Source organism: Bradysia coprophila, chromosome X, assembly GCF_014529535.1.
Source record: "Bradysia coprophila strain Holo2 chromosome X, BU_Bcop_v1, whole genome shotgun sequence".
NCBI lineage: Eukaryota > Metazoa > Arthropoda > Insecta > Diptera > Sciaridae > Bradysia > Bradysia coprophila.
Window position 1 is genome coordinate 5,631,687 of NC_050737.1, and position 24,523 is coordinate 5,656,209.

Sequence of the window (24,523 nt, forward strand, 5' to 3'; positions counted from 1 at the left end):
CCTTTTAAAGCCATATATGTGTGTGTGTTCGATCATTGTATATACATACTTGCAGCCATTTACACACAAAAAATCTGTATAACTCTCTAAATAACAAGCTAACTTAACAACATTGGAATTTCTTCGATAAAATGAGAGATGGTCGCACATAGATTCAAATCAATTTAAATAGCGTAATAAACTATCGAAAGATGTTTCTTAATTTTCGAATAAATTTCCTTAAACGTTCACTGCTCATGTCTATACTACAAAATATGTTTTTATGGCGCCATTTTATTTAAATTTTGATGTTAGTAAAAATTAAAGATTAAAAAAAATAAAGAATTAACGTAAGTGAATAATGAGTTACATACATGCCTGTATGCCCCTGCATACATAAATTTAGGTATATTTTATTTCCATATTTATTATCGTTTGCACATTTTTTTTTTGGTTCATAATTGAGATTCTGAGAACTTTCCGAAAACGCTCGTTGAAACTGGAATGATCATATTACAAAAACAAATTGGTTTCTCTTTTCAGTTAGAGACCAGCGCGTATATACATTTTATAGATGGTTGGTCTACCTGTTGGCGCTAATATTTTTTTGTGCCTCGTTAGTTTTGGACGAACCATTTTCTCGCTATACTTCTACGAAACAAGTTTTAATGTTCGCAATGCGTCGGAAGAAAATCCACAGATTTTATTGCCATTTACGGACATTTTAACCGAATGTTTTTTTTTTTGTAGGTTATAAGGACTGAATTTTGGAGTTTCTTAACCAAAGCAATAAGTTGGTTGACAGACGTTTCAATGACGTCCAAAAAGACATTATTACACACAACACATAAAATTCAATGCCGCCACCCTGTTTTTGGAACTCTTGTTTAAAAACTGTTTTGCCCATTTCGTGTTTACTTCGTATTAAGTCTATTTTTGCAACATTTTTGCGGCCAAATAGAAATATTAGCGGCCTCACATCACTGTCAAAATTTATTTGTAATGAATTTCAGTGGATCTGATGCAGCAAGGAATGTTCGAATCCAAGCTAAATGTGTTTGCAGATTGAGGGTTGCCTATGTTTCCTTTTGGTGGACATCTGTCAACTCCGACTACAAATCATTACGCCCTCGGATTATAGTCTCTACAAGACCATTGGTATGTGTGACCAATCCACGGGAAAGTCGCTTTTATCTATTTATACAAGCGATTTATACGTTTTTCCGCAATTTGTTCAAAACTGTCTTCTCTAGCTCAGAGATTGTAAACGGAATAAATTCAGCTTTGGTGAAAAAGTTTCACTTTAAGTGACTGTACCGCCATTCAATCCATTAAATCGGAATATATTTTTTCTAGGATTACTGCGTTTTGAGAGAATAAAAAAATTTATGTCGATTATAGCGACTTGAATAATTATCCATTTAATGTAGCGGACCTGTATTTCTTTCCATTTAATCGTTGAACTGTAATAACAACAACAGTCTGCTTTAGCATGTAAATTACGAAGTTGGAATTATCCACCATGTGAATTAAATCAAAATGTGTCATAACAAGACTTTAATTAATTCGAAAATTTCATGTAAAAACATCTAACCAACTCTAAATAAGAGATAATTTATTGTCGAAGAAGTCAAATAATTTGATACATTAACCGAAAAATCCGACCCGTATAATAATATACAGAATTTCTTTTTGGGAAGACGAGCGGCAACGAGCAGAAGATACAAAACAATAAATCTTTCAATATAAAATGTTTGAATTTATAATTTCAGCAATTTAAGTTATTATTTTGAATTGTTAGACTTCTCATTTTATAATATTTTATTGCAACTCATTCTCCAATAGCTGAGAATCATCATGGATAAAAGTTATTCGTTGTACACATTTTGTGCCCAGCGACCGATCTGCTCTTCTGAACATTTTCTAATTAAAACTCCAGATTTCCAGTTTTATACAATGAAATTAAAATGAAAATTATCCATTTTCTATTACTTCATTTCCGAGCACATGCAATGTATATACATATATACCGACAAACCCATGCCATAATTCTTCATTATTAGATTATTGTTCGGTTCGGTTTTATGTACCCACTCGTCGGTGTTATTAATTTATATTAAATCCCTTTCGCATTAACGTTTACAGTGGTAAATTTTCAGTATGGAATGATTGAAAATTTATCTGTTGTTGGAGTGACTACATATGCGCCAAAACCACAACGAAGTGTGTAGTGTATGCGTTACAACACATACAAACACTCACTTATAAATAAAATTTAAAAAAAAAATATTAAATTATATTTTAAGAATCATAATCTCATTAAAGATTTGTTCAGCGAAATGAACATAACTTAGCTGATTTTATTACGTGGTTATGATGGAAGGTATGCTACACTTATAATATACAATACATAGAGCGATGCAAGAGATGTTTAGATAAATAAATAAAATTCCAGTTTATTAATACAAAGCTCGCCTATTATCCGACAGACGGTTGCATGACTTTCTTAAAACAAAATACGAAAAAAACGCTTTGAAGAATGGAAAAAAAGTCCAACACTCAAGTCTTATTGGTTTGTGTTTTTTTTTTATTAATTTGTGCGCCTCGGGAAATATGATTCTTAAGTGAATATATTCGGTTACGTTCAGATCCAATTTGTACTGTGTATGGATTCGGAAAATATACGTGATATTCAGTGAATAAACGCATTTCGTATCAATAATAATTTTGATTGACGATAAAACTAGAATCGTTGGCGTTTGGTGCTGTGTGGCTTTTTTGTTTTCTTCTGTTTTTTTTTGTTCTCTGTTGCTTCCTAATTGGAAGAGTTTTAGTAGGAAATTGTTTAAATGTACGAATTTAATTTGATTTACTGAACGTGATGGAATGATTGAATCGAAGATTATTTTCGATTCCACCAACCTTTAGTAAACAATAATATGATTTCTGATGAACTGGCTGCCGCTTACAATGAAATTTGATTTGCTTTTAGTTATTATAAAATCGAATTCAATTAAAATTTGTATTTGTTTGAAGAAGCAAAATATTTTTCCAATAGGAAAACACGCGGTGTTGTTACATCACACACAGGTTTTTCGTATTCGTAATAATGTATAAATCCGTCCCTCAGCCACTCAGCCAAATATTATTGTTTGATTTTCTGCTCTCGTCACATTTGTTTTTGTTTTGCTTTTGCTACATATTTTCATTTCTTTCTCAATGCTTATTTCATTATATTATTAACCATTTTTTTTACATGGAACTTTTTAAAACGTATAACAAAAGCGATAAAATGAGAAGACGCGAAGAAAACGTATGGTGGAGGAGAAAAAACAACAACGCACACACTCAATTCGAGACCAATAAAGCAATTTCAATTTGAAGCCAAATAAAACTTCGGTCATGTTTTTTTCTTAACAGAATAATAAACATATCGAATTACGCGGTTTCTCTTCGATAAAATATGTTTTCAACATTAATTAATAAAATATAATGAAATATATGCATTCCACTTTTTTTGTCGGTTCCAAAGACGCACAACACGAATATCGAATATATAAATTTCAGATATCGGAATTGTTTGAAGAAAATTATTTTGCGATAAGGCAAATACGTAAAAAAACACTCAGCACTACTGCATTGCAATTTAATAAGAAACGAGAATGGTAAAAATTTGTGATTGTTATCGTTTTAGCATTTCACGGGTTAGAGAGAGGTGAGCAACGTACATTGTCTCTTCTGATCTTCTTCTTATCTGATTTGTCTTAGCTTTCGAATAAATTTTTGTTTTGTTAATAATTGTTAATGGAGTGCTTTAGGACCAATATCAATAACAATTCCCTTTGGGGCTATTCACAAATTAAGCTCGCATCTAAGGGGGAAGGTATTTCCAACAGCTTATACATAAACGTGCTAAGTGGGCGGGATGGATGTACCAAAAGTGTGTGCACTCGTTTTATAAAGTAAAATCAAATGAAATCGTGACACATTCTCTCACACCTTGCATCGGGTGAATGACATATTAGAAGGTGCTTCCAGTTCCTCCATCAATGTTTTTTCCTTTGTCAGCAGCCTATACTAAATTTCTAGGTGTTGTAACGTTTTACCTTTCCGAAATAGTTTAACGGTTTTTGTCACTTTAATTTTTGTCTTGTCACAAACGATCAAGTGGCTGGAACTTCATCTTTATATTTTGTCCGAGTCATTCTTCAAACAATTTTTTAACCATTAAGACATGATGGCTAATTTTTGTGTAAATCTACAGAAATGTAGATTTTGGTGGCTTCTACATTTTTTTACATTTTTGGCGTTAGCTATGTCTATGAGTGAATGACTCCCTCTCGTTGCTGCGGTAATATGAAGTATCCTCAGAATTTCACCGTTTTTGTGTCGTATGTCGACATTTTTAATGTTTTGTTGTTTTTTAACAATGTCGTTGACATCATAGATCGACAATACCATGTTATCCAGTCGTGATATTATATTGACCACCTGAAACACTCCAAAAATTTCAGATAATGGGCACGGCACCTATCTACAATAAATAATACTCTCGGCTGAAATTCATTTCCAGCTCTGTTTCGTGTGTTCGGTGGGCAATTAGTTGGAATTGATTGTGAATTTTTCAAATAAATTTTGTACATTTTGTCTTTGTATGTATTGGCATAGTGAAAACTTGACAAAAAAACAATGAATAGTGGAAAGAACCTATGTACAAAACTACAACATTTAGTGCATATGGTATTGAAATATTCCATCTCGACGTGGTATGGTGAAAATCCATAAGCCCTTTCAATTGGAATGAATCTGGCATAAAACCGCGCTCTATACGTAAATTTCAATGAAAAACCAGTCCGAATAATACTGTTCAAAAACCAAAACAACTCAACATATTTTCCACATTTTATTATTATCAAACAAACATATCAAAGTACTATAAATTTCCTTATCTCTTCATAGTTTTTCACTTGTGAACATTTCGTTTGCGTTTGATTTTGTTATATTTGAATTCAACATTACGAGAAATTTTATTCGAAAATAATGATTTAATTATTGTTTGTTGAACCTGAAGACGAGTTGTTCAAGATTAGATAAATTTTTATTTAAAAAAAAAATTGATGAAAACATAATGCTCTTGTCCCCGTATGAAATTTGATTGATTACCATCGATAAAGCTGAAGTCCATGTTTTGAATATATAATTTTCTCCCATTTACCCACAAAATACAACTGATAACACATACGCACTCGTCATCATCGTCAACGTAACCTATATGGTGTATCCATGGAATTTCTATTGAATGTCCTCTGCTTTCACCTACCAATCTATTTCATCCAACTGATGTTCTTCATTTTCGTATAGATACTCGTGTTTATTGTACATTTTATTGCGAACAGTATCACAGATTGCATACAAAATTAAAAAGGAAAATCTACCAATCCCTAACCACAGATTCTATAGAATTGATAGAAAAAAAAAATGGATGGTCATATTCACCTAATGTAGTAAATTTTGAGCATCCTTTAAGCTTTAACATACAAGTATGCATATGACCAGTATTCCAGTATTACCGTGTCTTTTACGTCATTTGATTTGAGTATTTTCAGCAGATTGAAATCTTTTACTTCATTATTTGTAACATGAAATCTGTTATATCATAGCGGGTTGTGCAAACATCATCGCGTATTTTTTGTGTTAGCAGTGGATAACAGATGAAATAGACATTAAAAATTGTGCAACTGTACGATGAGTGATCAGCGATGAATAGTTTTTGATAAAGTGAAGCTCAAGATTTAGTTGAGTAGAAAGATTTTTGAAAGAAGCGTGAGGAAAAACCCTTTTTAATAATTATTTGCTAATAAGAGAAAACGAATAACCCAAATTATTCAATAGCGAACAGTTTCAGCGTCTGTTTCAATCGGTTCCTCATTTAATATTTTTAATTTTAAATTCCCCTCCACTATATGCACGATGACTTGACACATATTTAGGGACTGATCTGATAGCAAACCAATGTAAATATTCATTATAATGTTTTGACTTCCCATAAACCGACACAAATTCCGAAATTCTATACCCACTCCTACAACGGAAGTAAAATGCAATATTTTCTGTACAAGTACGGTTAGGGTGTCTAAGAAACCACACGTTTTGCTACGTCAATATCGATTGGGATATATTTTTTTTCGTATTAACAAAAATAGTAACTGGGGTCTTTTCGTTATATGCATTTAGGATATGTCTGATTATACACACATAAGTTTTGTGTGCTGTAAATCTACATTGAAGAAGCCATTATTATGGAAGTTCGTTTGTTTGCTCTTATTGTCGAATCGAATTTAAATTTATTTATTTGAATTTCAATTCTAATGCTCTTTTTATCTATCTCATTTTTTATTGTTACAATATTTTTATATTGAATTTTATGTTTATCGAATTTCGTATTTATATAAATTAAATATATGAACACCGAATGATATACACGTTTCCCGAAATTAATAGTTTCCTGTATTTATTTCCACATACACACACGAGATAGAAGTAAAAAAAACCCACAACTCTTTTATGAATGACAAGAATGAATGAACATATTGGATATAAAACAGGCCTATAAATTTCGATATGGGGAAGTATATCAATGACAGGTTATTATCGCTAGAAATTGTAAAAAAAATGTTTTCATTGATAAAGTGAAATTTTATGTTGAGGAATAAATTGAAAACAATCTTTTGTGCTTCCCATACGGTGAATGGAATGAACTCGATGAAACTGGAGAAGGTGGAAAAATATGTTTTTCCAATTTTACTCCCAATGGAGTGCAACAGGAAAGTTACTTGAGCACCAATGTAAAACAGAGTAATTTGAATTTTTCATAAAATCAAATAGGTTTTACATGCTATGCTTCCAAATCAGTACTTTCCATGTTTCAACCACTACTTTTGACGCACTCAACATGTGAAATACATTACAAAAGGATTCAAAGTCTCGTTTTCGCTTTTTTATTAACCTCGGCTACGCCTCGGATATACAAAATTTACATGAAAACTCTACTTTTCATCTTTTTTTATCTCTATTTTATAATCAGGTAAACTACTAAAGCGTTACCGAGTTTTCAAACTTCCGAGATGGAGTAAAAAGGACTAAACGGACTTTCGAGCTCATCAAAATCCTTGATTGCTAATCGTGTAAAGTATGTTAAAGCAACTGCAGAAATAAGATCGTGCTTCGGGCGTTGTGATAAAAGCTAAACTGGAAAATTGAAATCAAATCCAAAATTGGTCATTCAAATTAAATTCAAAACACTGACTTTCTATGTGCAATCATCGAACCTCTGAGTAATAAATTGGAACTGAACTTTTTGTTGACATTACACTTTTCATTAGAAAATTTTGCCACTCCGCAAATTTTCTATAAAGTGGGTCGCCGGACTGACGAAATGTATTCATGAACGGTTCAATGGAAATGTGAATTTTGAATATTTCTGGAATATTTTCGATGAAAGATTGATGTTACGTTCTGGCGGTTGTCTTCTCCGTCACGCTAACGACTTATTGTTCCGATTTCCTGCAAAATCTTTACAATAATCCAGCCACGGTGGTCGTTATAAAATATTTGAACGTAATTTCATTACAGCTTCTTAATTGACAGAAAACCTGTTTCCCGTATCTGATTGATCGACAAAAATGCTTTTATTTTACTTTAAGAAAAAAAAATATTTCCTACAAGCGATTCTCAAAAAAAAAAATCTTAGTAGATTGACTGTTCCTACAATGGATCTCAATCCAACCAAATCAAAATACCATCATGAATATTTAATCAACGAAATAATAATAAAAAACGAGAGAGAATATAAGCAATAAATCCGTTCATCATATAACTCATAACTGAATCACGATTTTGAATAAACAAATAATTCACATAAAAAAAGAGTCAGAAAAAATCGTGAATTATTTGAGGTCACGGTCTGACCACACGGTCAAAGTAATTTTGGTGTATTATATATATTTGTATATGTATGGATATAGTGCTTATGTGCATGAATGTACTTACTGTGCTACAATTATTATGAATGGGAAATATTAATAAATTAATTTTTTTTCTTTTTGGTTCATCTTTTACAAATGGTTCAGTAACATTTTGTGGTGTGTACACAAAAATATATGATATGACGATAAAAGAAGAACTTCGAGTGCGCCTCTCTAGAATTGTCTGCGTTTCGAGACTCTGAAAATGAATTGCTGGAAATGAATAATATAATTTTATTTATAAATTAAGAAAATTGTTGGTGTGGTGCATGCCTCATATATATACACCACTCATTGAGTCTGAGCTTGAAGATGAAATGCTTTATTATATGTTTGTCTTTAAATGTAATTTTCTTTACAAATTCAATATTCATATTTTGATTGACATAAAGAGTATATTATTAATTTACCATTATTCCACCACACATTAGCCATGCACGATCTTTTTACTTGAGCATTTTGTCTGACCAAAACGAAACACTTGAAAAAATAATTTTTCTCTCTCTCGCTTTTATTTTTCTTCAATTTGAACAAATCAACTTGTATATAATTTATGAATGCATAATAGCAGAAATTAATGTCTGCGCGTCCATATCCAACTTAATCATATAGAATTTAAATAAAATAAAAAATATTTAAAAAGAAAGAAACAAAGATTCTTGGTTAATATTAAACGTATAAGTGCTGCAGTGACATGAGAAAATGGTTTTTATTGCATTTAACTTTAACACACTGTTGCCAGCGATTACGTGTGAGTTGCGTGATCTAATTGTGTCATTTTCAATTATGGTGCGCTTTTAATTCGATTATTATATATGGAAACCACGTACGTTGTGTTCATCAACACCAGTATTAGATATGTTGCGCAAATATGTGTATCATAGCCGATAACTCGACGTGAAAATTGGAAATTGTCAGTCGGCTAATTATGCTGAGACGAAATGTTTGTAAAACAACATTAGAAACAGTGTTCAGAGTTTCCAAAAATCATGTTTCAAAATTCATGAGAAAATGCTAAAGGTTTTATTGGACACAAATTCATCTAATACCCAATCGTGTATCAGGAATAATGATTTGATTTGCATTTATAGAGTCATTTCGTACCCATATCACTCAATGCCGTGATTTTGTGTTAATAGCTTGCCTTCGGGATGTAATCGTATTTGCGCTAGACGCTATGTTTATGAAGTAGAAGAAAAAGTAATGAAACAAGCAATCAGAAAGAAAGGTATTTGGACATCTAAAATCCAAATAAATAATTTTGTCAGTACAACGTAGTTTTTCAATGGTTTAGCATAACCAGAATACCAGACAGTTTCGAAATGCCTTTCTAACGATTTAATGAGCGATTCAATGTTTACATCTGCTACTTCTGCTTGTTAAACGTTTTACGTGGTTGATACAAATCTTTTACTTCATTAGTCTCAACATACGCTGTTTAGGAGAACAAAAGTCACAGGTCAATTGCTTATTTTTGTCGTTGTTGTGGCTAACAGATTCTAGCCTTCGAAAAAAGGAAACAGGGTGGCCAAACGAAGGGATATAGAAACCTCATTGGAACAAACAAACTCTAATAGGAATTTTTCTCATTTTATAAAGAACCAAGAACCTACCGTTCAAAATAATTGAGATTCTATAAGCTTTCCTATCGCTTTTGATTCAACTGAAATTTTTCCGTCATTTGTTCTTCGAGAAAAAACAGTTCGATAGACTAAATCGAAACTGACAATTTAGCAATTTCTTCTTCTTTTCATTGCCATAAGTATGATTATAGACTATCCGAACCTCGTTTTTTTTATTTGCATTAAAACGTCTCATTTAATTAACATTCGCTGCGTATGACTCTCGGTTTATTGTTTTTTTTTTCTCTTTTCTGTATCTTCAAAAGAACAAACAGCTTGAAATAAAAAAAAATTATTTAACAGCTTTTAAGTACACATGCAATATATTGAAGTGATGAAAAGAGGCTCTTAAAAAATATCGTGAATAATTTGTGAATAAATGTTTCTTAAGTACAGCCACAGCATTTTACTTCCAATTACACAGTTTGCATGAATACAAATAGAAGAGAAAAAAAATAATCAACAAACGAAGCTGTTTGTATTTATGAAATTATTTGTTTTTCTTCTAGTTTCATGTGATTAGAATCTTTCATACCCATATACATAACGTACAATATCCGAGTGACTTATTTAAATATTTATATTCTGACGGAGCGAATTATCGTTACATATACAGAGAAACTATAATGCAATTTCTTTCTTGAAAATATAAACGTTTCAAATTAAAAATTAACAATTATTTCAATATAAATTGTAACGATATGCTTGAGATGTTTATTAAATGCGATATGTAAGAGCTGGGCTCTTTACTATTAGATCATTTTCCTTTGCAACATTTCGTTGTTTTTTCTTTCGTTTTCTTCTTTAAACACAGAGAGGTGTTCCGTGTCGTTTATGTTTGTTTCATCACATTGTTAAATAATGAAGTGCTCCATATTTTGTTCTAGGTCTTTATTTGTAAGTGAATTTACGTTTATTGTTCTTTTTTACATTTTTATAATTGAATTGACTCGAGTCTAACGAGCACTATTTACGTGGATCAACATTTTAGAATTTTAAATGAGATTACAAATTATATGAAATTAAATAAATGCAAACACCAGGGCCGGCTTGGTTTTGATAAAAGACTGAGAAGAAGTTCAAAGTCTAATTTGAAATGTCTGTACTTTCGGGGAGGCGAAGCTTTAAAGCTTCATTAAAGTCCTGGGAGCAAAAAATTGTTATTAGAATTAAAGACAATCAGAACCGTGCCGGCATCATCTTTCCTTTCTTTTTCAATACATCGTTCAGTTTTCCATGAAATAACTTTTAAGTTTTTCCGAAAATCTTGCTGTGAGGAGACACTAGAAAGAACTCTTTGTATTTTTACCACGATGTTAATCATAAATGACTAACCGATGGCTCTAAGCAATTTCTGTCCAAGAAAATCTCAAACCAGGCCCAGTTCCAATTCAATCCAATAGAATATCATGACCCAGAAGTAGCAGTCTAAACAACTGACTGAGTTCATCAATTTAGTCCAACAAATTTTTCGGAAGCCCAAAAAACATTTATTAGCATCGCCCAGTCGCTCCTAGTAACCTATTTCGGGCCTGTTATTAACACATTTCTTCATCAAAGGTGTCGTTGCACATGATGCCGGCAGCATGATGATGGTGAATATTGCTATAATGTATCGTGTATGTTATGTATATATTCTGTTGCAAAGCATTGAGTTCGTTGCACGCTTAACATTCTAATTCGACAATATGTGATGTGTGTGATGTACCTTTCGGCTGTTTATATTTCATACCCAACCACTGAGTGTATTTTCCCTGTACACATTTTAGTATATAGATAGCCAAACAAAAACCAGCTACCAGCTGTACAGTTTAGACACATGTTTTACTTTTGTGTGGTTCAACGTTAAATCGTATCACCATAACATCATAATATAACAATCACAATTTCGGTTGTGTATATTTTAATAGGAACATCATGTAAAATTAATTACATTTTTAAAGATAGCGACTCTCTGTGGCTGTTGTGATTACGATAACTCACCATAAACCGTTGCTAGATATTTTGTGAAGGGAGACACTGTCGTAAATTTACTTTGAATTGCATACGAAAGCTGGGAAAGCCGAGGAACGGTATAAAAAAAATTGAATAACATGAAAAGGCATCATTTTTACATATGTAACACTCATAATGGAAATATCATTTACGTAATACCAGAAACATGCATCTAATGTGTACGCTTATGATTTATGTTTGGAGGGAACATATATACCATTTAATTCCATGTAAAATAGGAGCTCGGTCGTCGATTGAAGATGATTTAATTAGACTAGACATTCTCTTCAGTTAATTAATTAAATTTAATGGAATTAAACTGAAAAATAATTTTTGTGTCTTTCTCTCTTATTTTACAGCTGAAGGAGATTTGGCCACATTCGTACAAATAAAAAACCATTTTCAAACGAACCGTCCTATTGAAACCTCATTATTTACACCGTCCACGCGAAGTGAAAATCTTCAACAGCTATACGATGCGGCCGCTAAAACTCCAGTCAATGCAATGGAGGATATGGATCGAATTTTAGGCCATGAGCGAAGAAGTAGTGACATCTTCTTGTGTACGCCGGTGTTGGGCCAGTCGCGAAAACGGATTAAGACCAACTGCAATTTGGACATTGAAACAGGAAGGGTAAGTGTGTGTGTTTTCACTAAATTTTCTTTTGTTAGATGATAGATTCTCCTTCGAGACAATTACATTCCGATCTGAGTTTTCATACTTTTATCTTTTCGCTGTAATACGTTCAGTCATTCTCACTTAAGCACTGGTCACAAGTTGCGTTATATATATTATGCACCTGTTGCCAAGATTGGTATTTTGACGTGTAGGACATTATGACCCTAGCCGAAGGCGTGGGTCATAATGCCTACACGTCAAAATAACAGTCTGGCAATAGGTGCATATCATATTTTATCTGTCGAGAACAGATATATCGAGATAAACAAAAACTCCCTAGAGGGATAAGCTCGAGATTATCGTTCTAGACAGATAAATAATTTTACATGCCGCATGTGTATCGTCATATACACATTGATTGAATCTTTTATTATTTATGTTTAAGGTACCGCCTAGTGTTTGGTACAAAATCTACTATTAGTTTTAACATACGGTTTGCTATGTATGAGACCACTGACCAAGACTCATCGCATATTTCCGTCGTTGTTGTCGATAACAGATGATGTTACTGTTAGTCTCTTGTCTTTTTGTCACTTTGAACCAATGAAAACGTCTTTGTTTTTTGTGGAGGAGAGAGTCATCCATTACGTTTCTCATGTCGCGACTAGCGACAAACCCATAAGAACGTAGAGAGCAGTCCCATTATGTTGAAAATATTCTATAGCAATATTTCAACGAAAAATTTAAATTGAGTGGGAAAAAACTGTGTGCTGCTCTGTCATGGATAAATGAATAAAATTTTCGGGACAAAACAAAGATTTAATGCTTTGAGTCTCTGAAATTTTGTTTATGCTTAAATGTAATTATCACACAACAATAATTACAGCAAAATTTGTACCATTTCACCCAACCACCCAGCATCCTGAATTCCTGATTCGCTTCAACCTTTCGTTCGACCTTCTTCTGAATTTGATTAAACAAAAAAGAAATTCTTCGCAATTTGTCTATTCAAATTTCGTTTTTTTTTTGTTTCAACGCTTTTGATTCAAGTATATTTCACTGAAAAATAACTTAATCTTCTTTGAGAACAGATTTTTCCACCACCAAAATACAACAATGCCTTGTATCCATTCAAAAAATAAAACGCCAGAAACGAAGTGAATGTTATTGTGCTTTGTATTGAAGTGTGGCTGTAGTCACCACACAGTGTGCGTATGATTTGGTGAAAATTGTACACCGGATTTTGTAAGCACAAGTTGCAAACTTTCAGCACAAAATGCACTTTAGATTTATGAGTTTATGAAATTTGGCATTCATTTGAGTTCAACATTGTTAAGAACATTTTCAATATATTTTTGTCTAACCAGCTACAAAGCTGATTCGAGCGTACAAATGATAATAGGCACAACTCGTGCGAAATTATACGCTGTCACGATGCGTTTGATATACTAACAACATTTTACAGTTTCCGCCCTAAGACAGAATTTCCTTGGCATAGGTTAATTGTTTGACAAGACGGTAATACCTAAAATGGAGCCTTGTCTTTTACTGCAAACGTTGTATAAATAAAGTGATGCAAATGAATACAACTGGATTTTAAAGTTGGAACGAAGAACATACATTTTATCTAATCAGCTGAAATGTAGGTGTAATAAACACCATTCCCCGCGTCAAACAAGAGATGTGTTTAAATTTCCAAAGACCGTTACAATGTTTCGACGGATTTCAGAAATAATGTTTATGAAACGAAACGAGTATCTTCGTTAAATGTAATACACGGTGTGCATGTCTAACGTACACACTTCTCTCATGGACCATCATAATTTTGAAATTCTTAAGAAAATCAACGCTATTCAGGTACATGATATACGTGTGTCGGTTGTGCAGATTTTTATAAAATATTTTAAAACGCAATCGACAGCAAATGAGATTCAATTTTAAAGTCGAAATATACACGAAATGATTTGAAAAATCAAGCAAATTGCTCAGAGAGCCTATATTTAAGCGTCTAGAAGCGGCAAGCGTGTCGTTCGGCAGCTCGAAAATAATTCAACAGAAAAATAATTTAATGTAAATAGCATCGAGAATCCCTAGATGCGTGGCATAGTTCGATGTTTGTTCGATATTCCTACATCAGAAGCATCAGTCCAGAGATATTTCGAAAGTGTTTGAATCGAATGATGATGTTGTTCATTCATTTTACCACATGAGACCAAATTAGGCGTGGGTCATCTTGTTTTTGTCGTTGCTATCGATAATAAATGATAAGCCGTTTCTTACACAATTATTTTCTGTCAGGATATCAGTCTTCGGATAACTTAACTTGGTGGAAGAAATTAGTGAAGATTTCTAAGTGGAATTTACAAAACCTGAATTCATTCTTTTCACATTGTTTACAGCATAATAAGAAATATTCGACATTTAATTGCATTTATTAATCAACATCCGAAATAAATTGGGTGTCTGAGGTCCACACATTAGGAGTTTCACATTCATCGTCGCTTTTACAGTTCCTCAGTGGCAATTTCTAAAAAAATATTTTTTTCATAATTTATGTTTCGTCGGGTAAATTAACTGACTTACGTTGCCTAGACAACCGTCACACTTCTTGCATTTTTGTGGTGCTCCAATAAGAGCAGTTTTATTCTTCCGAGCGACTCTACATACGGAAGTTTTAAAATTGCATTGACCCCGAGTCACTGGCTTAAGCGATCTTTTGCCTACATTATTTTAAGCGAAAAAGTTTTGCATTAGACGACTGTTCAAAAGGGGATGTCGACATAACTGCCATTTTTGACGCATGGTTTGTTTTTAGAATTTTATCTATTTTCATGAATTACCGTTTTGAGTGTTATCCAACTTCTGCACTTCATAGTTAGTTTGCTTTTCGAGGTCTGCGAGAAGCTGATCCGCCGATTGTTTACTGTTATAATCGCTAAAATCATCGTTTTTACTATTAATCCTTCGGTAATCGTTTTTCTGGCTACGTCTCGCTTGCTGGCTAGATGTTGCTGCTGAAAGTAATCCATTCGATGGTCGAACATTGTTCAACGCATAATAAACGGTAGAACTACAGGCCTCACGTTGAAACGGATTACTGTACGGAAAATTATTAATTGGTGTATTTGTCGCACTGAATGTTTGACCAGTTTGTTCTTGGCGCAATGATGGGTAAGGCTCAACATCGTAATATTTTGTCTCGAAGTCATCATTAGCAACTTCATTACGATAATCCTGTCCATTCGAATGTATATTTTCGATACTAGTTACAGATTTCGATAATGGTGCGTGTTTTGCTAAAGGTTTCGATGAGCGTGGCTTATAACCTACATCTTGGTGTGACTTTACCGCACCAACATTGGGCATGGCTCTGCGTTGTTTTCTTTGTCCCAGAAGTTCATTTTGGGTTTTGATTAAATTAGCTTGTTGTCGAATGGTTTCCTCCTTTTCTTTCAGTAACTTCTCCTTCTCTCTAATAATCCTTTCGCTGTGATTTCTTTCTTCAATTATGTTATCCATCTGCAGCTTTTGGAATTTTAGTACAATTTCGTGATGAGGGTCTGCTGTTAGTATCTCACTATCTATCACGTTAATGTGTTTCCCGACTCGTTTTGGTGAATTTGGCTGCATTGGTTTTTCAACAGAAGCGCTTTTTGCGTTGCCCACATTACGTTCTTCCGATTCTGACGGAGCACTTTGACCGAGCTGAGCGTTGCAAAAAAAAACAAATCAATATTGTAATTATTCCAAGTTCAATCTTTTATTCCAATCCATTGACAACACTTACACCCATAGCTTCTTGGCTAAGACTCTGCCTAAAACTTCAATATATTGAATCTTAGATAATTGCACGAGTTCCAGCCTAATTTTTCAAATAAAATCGACTAGAAAATATCAACACAATTCGTGAGCACAAACAAAGTATAGACCACCACCGATTGTATTCGTTCATTTTCCAATTGACTACTGGCTGTGATAGACGATAAACGACCAGATTCAATTAAAATGCGTGATTTGTTTATTTGATAAATAATATTTGAACAACCCAGAAATCGTTCATGTGCAATGGTTATCGCTTTTGTATTAAATTTTATTTGATTTGATCATCCAATTGAGACGGAAAACAATGTTTACTTAAGTTGATCATGTAAATTTTATATATTAAATTCTCGTTTTCACATTTTCGTTTTCTATTACATTCGATGCCTCTATCAGCGGAGAACTGACAAACGAATTTTGAAAACAGTAATTTGGATACGAACTATGGAGTCGTAGTGTCTCCTGGAAATCGATGTCACAATACTCATTTACTTGCAATTTGTTGTCTTGCTTGTATCGGTCATTGATCGATGCATGCAAGACAACAAATTGCAATTAAAGCTCCACCGACTAGCAACACAACTATCAACAATGGTCGTTTACATAACCAGAGAAAAAAGTTAAAAAGTCGAGTTTTCGTGTGAAATTTGTTGATCCGAGGCGAAGCCGAGTTCAATAAACACACGAAAACGTGACTTTAATTTTTATCTCGAGTTTTGTAATGGATTTTACAAGCTGAGTTCGTCGACACGCAAGCATGTAAAATATTAAAAGAAAACTGTCCGCCACATTGTTGTGATGGAAAACATAGACCATCGTGGAGCAGACATTGCGTCACATTTCAGTCACACAAATATTCCACAGTTGGTAGGAGATAATTTCGTTCCATGTCAAGGCATATAGAATTGTCGATTCCTTGAATTTTCTTCCTTCTACAAACCTGAATAAACATTTCAATCTTTTACTTCTTTGTTAAAAATTTTATGCGAGCAGTCTTTTTTTTCGCTTTGAATAAATAAATACCAATTGGCGTTTTAACATACATTTTGCTATGTAAAAGAGCACTAACCGGAAATCTTTGCGTTATTTTGTTCATTGGTATTGGTAACAGATGAACGACGTAAATCTGCTATGTAAGCGTCTTTCTTGTGCTAATTAGTTATAATCACATCCCCCTTTTGAGTACTAAAAAAAGAAAACAATTTCCATTACAGCCCGCTGCTATTGAAGAACTGCGTAAATGGACATCATCCGAAGCTATTGGTGATATTACCGTCACACCGGATTGTGTGGCTCGAGTTGGCTACAATTCACAAAACAATTCAACATTGGTGGATAATACATCGTATTCAGTGAATGCTGGTCCATCCCACGATGTAACCGACGATTTCGCCGTAATTAGCCGATTCAACGAAATTCCCAACGATATGCCATTAGACCATAGATTACCGTCGCCGGAAGAACAATGCCAGATAATTGCATTAAAGTAGGTTCAATTTTTGTAGTGGAACAAAATAGGAAATCACCAGCCACGAAATTTGATTCTCATTGTTAGATTCCCTGCTGAATTAATTCGCGTGGACACGTCGGCAAAACGTTTCGAACGAATGTGTAGCGCACGAAAATCCATGTTACATGTCCCATTGAACATTGGCGAGCATAACAATTTGAATGACGAGGTGCAAACGGTGAAGCGACGATCAAGATCAAGGAAACCACGAAATAAACGGCGGAATACAATTGCCGGCACGGATCAAAAGGAAATTGAAGAGGCTGTGAGAGGGTATGTGTGCAGTTTTTGTTTTTATTTTATTTTTCGGTTTTTTAATTAAAATTGTGTGATGACTTTGATGTTTATGTGGGCACAGTGGAGCAAAGAAAATTTGAAATTAAAAAAAGGTAATTATCGTATAAGAAAAGCAGGATTCGATATCTCTGCTGTACCCGTATATAATGTTTGGCAATTCCACAATTGCCGTACAGGATAATACCAAAGTCATTCACAATATTTTTTGCGCTAAAAAATTTATAATTTTTCCGATGCATTTTTACGAATAGAAAAAGAAAGAAAGAAATATTATCGCATGCAAAACGGAACACTAATTCCTCGACTGTGTTATGTGTGTTTGAGACGAGGTTTTGATGTTCAAAAGGAATAGAATTATTATACGAGTTTCAACATGTACACAGAAACTAAAGTCTTGCATGGTTTTCGTTTGTCGAAATTTTGCATTTTCGTTGATGTTGTTTTCTTTTCCCCATTTTTTTTTAATTTTGCATTTTCGTTTGATATATATATATATATAAATGTTAATGAGCAACAAACATTGAATAACGAACAGTGAACAGGAAATTAATTTAATCAAATTTGTATATGAATTGATTTTTAATACACCACAATACTAATAGTCAAATAACACACTTTATCTCTCTAATTAAATGTGGACGTGCAATATTCTGATAGAAACTCCAGTATAACGATTCTTTATTATTTATTTTTTTCATTGTACAAATTAATTTCGTTTCGTAGAATTTACAAAATTTGTTTATCAAAACAATGCACCGATTTAACGAGTAGAATTTAATTCTTTCTTTTTTACTTTTAATATTGTCGTATCATTGACTTTTTTAATCACACATATTATGGTATTGATACAATGTTATCCAGTGCGTTTAAGTGTTATAATATTTCAAAGATTTTCTCTGTCATTATTTACTGAATTATGTCTGTGATATGTCGTGTCGTCGAATTAAAAATACAATTTTAACAAAGTTGTAGGTGTCAGCGAAAAAATTATATATTTTACATGCTACATGCATCGAAAACCGTACTTTCATGTTTCTAGAACTTCGTTTGAAGCCCTCAGCAGGATTTCGTTTTCGTGTGTTTATTGACCTCGGCTTCGCCTCGGATCAACAGAATTTATACAAAAAACTCTACTTTTCATCCCTTGTTATGTAATAGTTATTTAAATTACAAGAGGACAAAAACGGTGTATGTGTGAGCTGAGAGGGTATTGTAATATGAGAATGCGTGTTTGTGAACCGAGGTTTACCGAGTATCGTTTTAAATGTTGTCTTAATTTTTTTCTCACAGCTCAGTGGAAGATTTTTTTAGTCTTACAGCATAGTCGAAGACCTAGATATTGATGTTGATAACCACAGATTACCTCAAAGTACTCTACGAAACAATTCCCAAATAGTTCTGAAAAAAGTACCGAAAAGTTCCCAAATTGTTAGGAGTTTTTCCGAATTTCGAGAATTAAAATTCCCAATAATCAGCCCTGTCTACATATGTTCATGACAAATCTACATATCCTCAATGGTGTGCCATTGAAAAGTTCAGGAGTTTGGCGTTAACATGATTTTATCACGGAATTGTCCCTCTATTAAATCGGGCACATCATTGGTTTCAAGTGTTTTCATATTATTGGATATGAAATCTTTTACTTCATTAGTTTAAACATGTGTATTGTTATGAAGTAAATCACCGGCCGCAGCTCATCGTCGATTTTTGTTGTCGATGTTGACGATAGTCGGCCAGTAGATACCGGTATGACTCCCAAAAGAATCTAGAATATTTTAGAAGGCCTTCAAATTTCGAACGGTAATAACGACAATGGAAAGACAGTTGAGCGAAAACCACTTAAACATATCAAAACAGACCGGCAAAACTTTTTCAAAATTTATTCGAAAACAGATTCAACGACAAATGTAGATGCTTTTGCCAGATATCTACCATCATTTCGAATATTTTCTTAATCTCAATGTATTCCATTGTGTACCCGTTCTCTGTGAATATACGTTTGAATTTTAGATTTCGATTTTGTTCACACCCTTTCAGTCAAATGCCAACAGTAATTTTAATGCAGGGCCTGTTTTCTTAGTTCGCCAAGATATTGCTTCATGATATTTTCAAGACGATTTCTCGATATACACGAAAACGACAACCTACAATAGACTAGACCCTGATTTAATGCTGTAACCGAGGCTGTAACGTAAATACGTTTAATAAAGTGTCGGAAGAGGTGTCTTTATTCAAAATGGAAATACAGAAACTGAGAAATAATTTAGAAACCGCAATTTAATGTGAGAAAATATGTTGAGAATGCCACATTTTGAACGGAATGAATTTCAAGAGATTGCGGTATAATTTTAAGAGTAAGTTTTGCAGGATTATAAGGTTACAAATGTGTCAATTTTCTGACTAAAGTTGCAACTTCCAATGCAATAAAATTCTCTTCTTTTCTTTAATTATTAACTTCTCTTTGTCTAATCATAAAACGGATTTCATTTCCATTTGAATGAGACTATTTTATATACCTTGTATACCACATACCACAGTTCACCTTTTTATTTTGTAAAAAAAAACTTTTGTCTCAAGTTAAACCGAATGCGTTTTTACGATCAAATGTTTATCGTTTAACCTCTCAGCGACGAAAATTAATGTTTATATATATTCACATTGCACAGTGTATGTACAATTGTGCACATAACATAAGAAATGTATACGACAGCCAAGAGCGGAAAACTAGTTTGAAAATTTGTTATCGTTTCACATAATTGCAATTTGCTTGCTCTCCTTTCCAGACATATACGCATAACATTAAGAAAGTTAAAATAATGTTTCGTTCTGAAAACTTTCGGTCATTTCGGTCATGCACCTGTGTACAAAAATTAAATTTATAAAAAAAAGTCTTTGCAATTTCGAAACAACATCACCAAAAATTGCATTCTTGCCACAAATGGAATTTAAAAATTTTTGTTCCTTAAGATGAAAACTTTTTTTCTTTTGTTCCTCAATATATTCCTTCAATGAAACACACATTTTGCACTATAGAAAGTATAATCGTAAAATATTTAATAAAAATTATCCAATCGCGCCATACTGGAGTTTCATTAACAAAACACACAAAAATATCTTTCTTTTAACAGGGATGATGATAATGAACCACCCGCATCGCCGATCGATAATGATGATGACCATATCATTGTTCCACGCAGTAAGTCAAACGATATACTAAAGAAAGATTCGCCAACAACAGATGCTGTTAAGACATTAGCGCGAATGTCTCATTTCAATACGCTAAAGCAATGGGGACGGAATCGCTTGAGGCTGATGAACCGTAACAGTGATGACAATAAAAAGGAGAAAGTTTCCGACATTGATGACATCAATGTCTACGAAACTGTTATTAGCAAAAATAAAAAGAAATTTATGGAAAAGGAACGAAAACTTTTGCACGAACGAAAGCCTTCATATTCCTCATCCGAAAAGAGTTTAACCATCACATCACAATCATCATCGCATTCCACTCAGCCAGCATCCATTAATCCGGTAAAATTGAGAGAATCTTCAGCAATTAGACGACAACGACGTTCATGGTTGGGCCATAAAGACGAATTGAATTCATCGAGTGGTAATTGGAGTGCCAGTTCAGAATCGGGTCGTACATCGATTGGTAGTGAAATTACAGCACAGCCGAAATCTAGTGCATCAAGTACATCGTTAAATCATAGTCATCATCCGGGAAGTGGTCCACCGAGCTCAATTATTAGCAGACGAAGGTTCTTAAATACCTCAGCTTCTAGCAGTGTGACAAGTGAAGGAACCGTAACACCAGATATTCAAGTTCATGATTTATATGACGATGAGACTAGTTCCGCTTATTCGTGTGACACAGAGGGTTACTACACCTCGTTCCACATTGATTCGGGACTGAAAACATTGAAAGAAGAGGAACCCATCACGCCGTTACACACGTCGTCCGCATTATCAAGCACAAATTCTTTCGGAAGTTCGAGCAATAAAACAGTTTTGTCAGCTGAGAATGAGTATGAACTTTTTGGTAAGGGATCTACTTCTACCACCGCAAGCTCAGCTGGAACTGTTTGTACAACACTAATGACTGCTGGCAGTGATCGTTGTTTGATTAATGGGCCGGCTGTTCCAGAAAGAAAAAGTTCACTGACCAAATTACATCGCAGCGGAAGTAACACTAGCAATAGCACACTGGAACGAAGCTATTCCAGTAGCACGGTTGGAAGTACATTGGAGCGGAATGGGACGATCAAACGGAATGGCATTTTGTTGAAAAAAGAAATTCCGACAAAGGTGACACCAACTCAACCAAATAGTCGAGTAGAGTCACCGGACAGTGGTAACAATACTAGTTCGTCTCCGATTGAGACAAACTCTAACTCCAGTCCAACATACGGTGGAGTTCGAAGTAATTCTGAGCACGAACACGAACATTCAGAATCTGATTTCGAGGGCGTGGAACGTGTTGAACGAATCCGTCTCAAGACAACAATCAATTCGAGTCGAATACCTTCAATGTGCATCATAACTCCATCGAACAGTGACGACGACGATACCGCTTCGACACAAAAGGAACGGAAACGAGAACGGCACGCCAGTCCCGTTAAAGAGACCGACCTGGATGAAATCAAATTCAATACTGAATCAGCGGCCAAAGGTAATGTAAAAGTTCAGCTAATGTCGATCAACAAAGGAACCGGCTACGCTACGGTGAATACATACGAAAAACCAGTAGTGACAAAGGCATCGAACGAATTTAAGAAAGATGTTCAGCACTTCAAAAAGACTACTCTGCTCCCATTGAACAACATGTTCGGTAGGCTGAGAGGTGTTCTGCCACATTTGAAAAAGTCACCAATGAAAGACATTGCAGTGCAAAATGATCCACTGTACGATAACACCGGTGAATATGTGACCATTGCTGACGTTGCTAATAACAATCAAAAGAAAGCGAACGGTATATACTACTCAAACGACCAAGTCAAAAGGAACTTAGCAACGGTTTTATCTGGTAAATTGAACGAAGAAACCGAATATGTTTCACTCAACGAGCTTCCGTCGAATATCAGATGCGAGAGCAACCTACTGTCGAATAGCCCCACTTCGCCATCATCGAAAGACGAAAAAATCAATAGAAACTGTAATGAGGAATGTGACAACAGTAAGGACGAAGAAGGAATAATAAAAAGGAGTGCGCGTGTCACATTAGATGCGCACGGAAAAGTTGTTTTCAATTCAGATAGTCTAAAAAGACGAAAGGGTGCACATACAACGTTCCTTCCGGGACCATATGTAAAAGATCAATCTGACCAAACGAATAATCAAAATACAAATGTGCAACCGACAGCACCAATTGCTGGTGGCGTTTCAAATCGTAAATTGATGCTAGTACGGCCAGTGATTTCGCAAAGTTTGCATAAACCAATCGTGAACGTTGATCAAAATAAACAAGTTGATAAAGTGGTTATACGTGCTGATAGCAGCACCAACAGTGGTACGGAAGTGATACGAATGCCCATTGCAACCGTGGTTGCATCATCATCACCAGCACCACCACCATCATCATCATCATCGAATCAATTGCAAGCAACATCCAACGAAATGGCTGGTAGTGCATTGAAGGGTGCTTACGTTAATGTCCAAGAAATATCTCGCGGCAATGGGAATTTATTGAATTCAACGAAATATCATCGAAATAACGAACTACATTACACCAAACCAGGTAAGGTTATTGTAAAGCGAAACATTGCCAAAACCCACATATCCCATTATCCCACCTCCACCACAACCCTCTACTCGTCCGTCAAAAAGCCAAACAAACGTTTATTGGCATCTGAAAATTGTTGTGCAAATATTGATCAGAAAGTCAAACGTAGCAATAGCTATAGAATGGCTAATTCTCCCATTATGTCACTTCAAGAATCTGATACAAATTCCACTCATAATAAATATGAATTGACTGAACAGTCAAACCATCAACAAACAATTCACCCCCGTATAGTATACCCGAAAGCAGAATGTACCATTAAACCACACTTGCATCAACAACAACAACAACAACCACACGTTTTCCACTCCAACCACACACAGAAAATCGATAAAATTCAACAACACAAAGTTCATATACCCGATGCTCGTTCCGATTCTTTTCCAAATAATGCAAACACAACAGTTTATCAAAGTTCACCAACTTCCGTAATCAGTGAGGCGAATAAAGAAAATTTCGAAGAAAGAAGTAACGCCTCTACTTCTGCTGTATCCATGCTTAACGATGCATCTTATACCGCACGTAGTGCTTTCAGCGGTGGCAGCATTACATTGTTGGGAAAAAGTTCATCTTCCACCGAAAGTATTGTTGTCACGACAAAATCAGACATTATGTCGAGCACAACGTACAATGAAAATGTTAAGAGCATTGCCAAGTCTTTTGAGAAATTAATGGACGAATTTTCACTGTCAACATCTTTGGATGATTCGTCAGCCAGTGATAGTTCGTATTTGAAGAGTAAGTCGATCGAAAACATTGAGTCGAGTGACGAATTTTTCGATTCAGACAATGAATTAATGTTACCGAAACTGAAGAAAGTAATTTTCTACACCCCGTCGCCGAACAAAATTACCATACCTGGTGACAGTCACAATT

General features: G+C 34.2%; 2 protein-coding genes across 7 annotated transcripts in view; one reads left to right on the forward strand and one right to left on the reverse strand.

The window, feature by feature from the left end:
* The window catches only part of LOC119085168, a 70,970-nt gene that overhangs the window by 36,528 nt on the left and 9,919 nt on the right, over positions 1 to 24,523 (forward strand). For all 5 annotated transcript variants that reach the window (XR_005089248.1, XM_037195469.1, XM_037195490.1 and 2 more), the window contains 4 exons: positions 11,980 to 12,254; positions 17,273 to 17,544; positions 17,614 to 17,841; positions 20,994 to 23,602. Coding sequence is in view for 4 of the 5 variants with exons in the window: in XM_037195469.1 (XP_037051364.1) it covers positions 11,980 to 12,254; positions 17,273 to 17,544; positions 17,614 to 17,841; positions 20,994 to 23,602 (3,384 nt within the window). In the remaining variant the exon portion in view is untranslated. The remainder of the gene's footprint in view (positions 1 to 11,979; positions 12,255 to 17,272; positions 17,545 to 17,613; positions 17,842 to 20,993; positions 23,603 to 24,523) is intronic.
* Positions 14,656 to 16,207, reverse strand: LOC119085193. Of its 2 annotated transcripts, none has more exons than XM_037195507.1 (4): positions 16,027 to 16,207; positions 15,080 to 15,944; positions 14,823 to 14,959; positions 14,656 to 14,766 (listed from the first exon to the last, which is right to left on the reverse strand). In XM_037195507.1, exons 1-4 carry the CDS (start codon positions 16,030 to 16,032, stop codon positions 14,674 to 14,676), a joined length of 1,101 nt encoding a protein of 366 aa, XP_037051402.1. In that variant the 5' UTR covers positions 16,033 to 16,207; the 3' UTR covers positions 14,656 to 14,673. The 2 variants fall into 2 exon arrangements, with proteins under 2 accessions (XP_037051402.1, XP_037051409.1); XM_037195514.1 differs by having other exon boundaries at positions 14,819 to 14,959; positions 16,027 to 16,191.

Excerpts from the sequence above, each read along its gene's own strand:
- LOC119085193 (XM_037195507.1), bottom strand. Across the intron at positions 14,960-15,079 it reads GTTGGATAACACTCAAAACG|GCAAAAGATCGCTTAAGCCA; the intron begins GTAATTCATGAA and ends AAAATAATGTAG. Across the intron at positions 14,767-14,822 it reads GTGACGGTTGTCTAGGCAAC|AAATTGCCACTGAGGAACTG; the intron begins GTAAGTCAGTTA and ends ATATTTTTTTAG.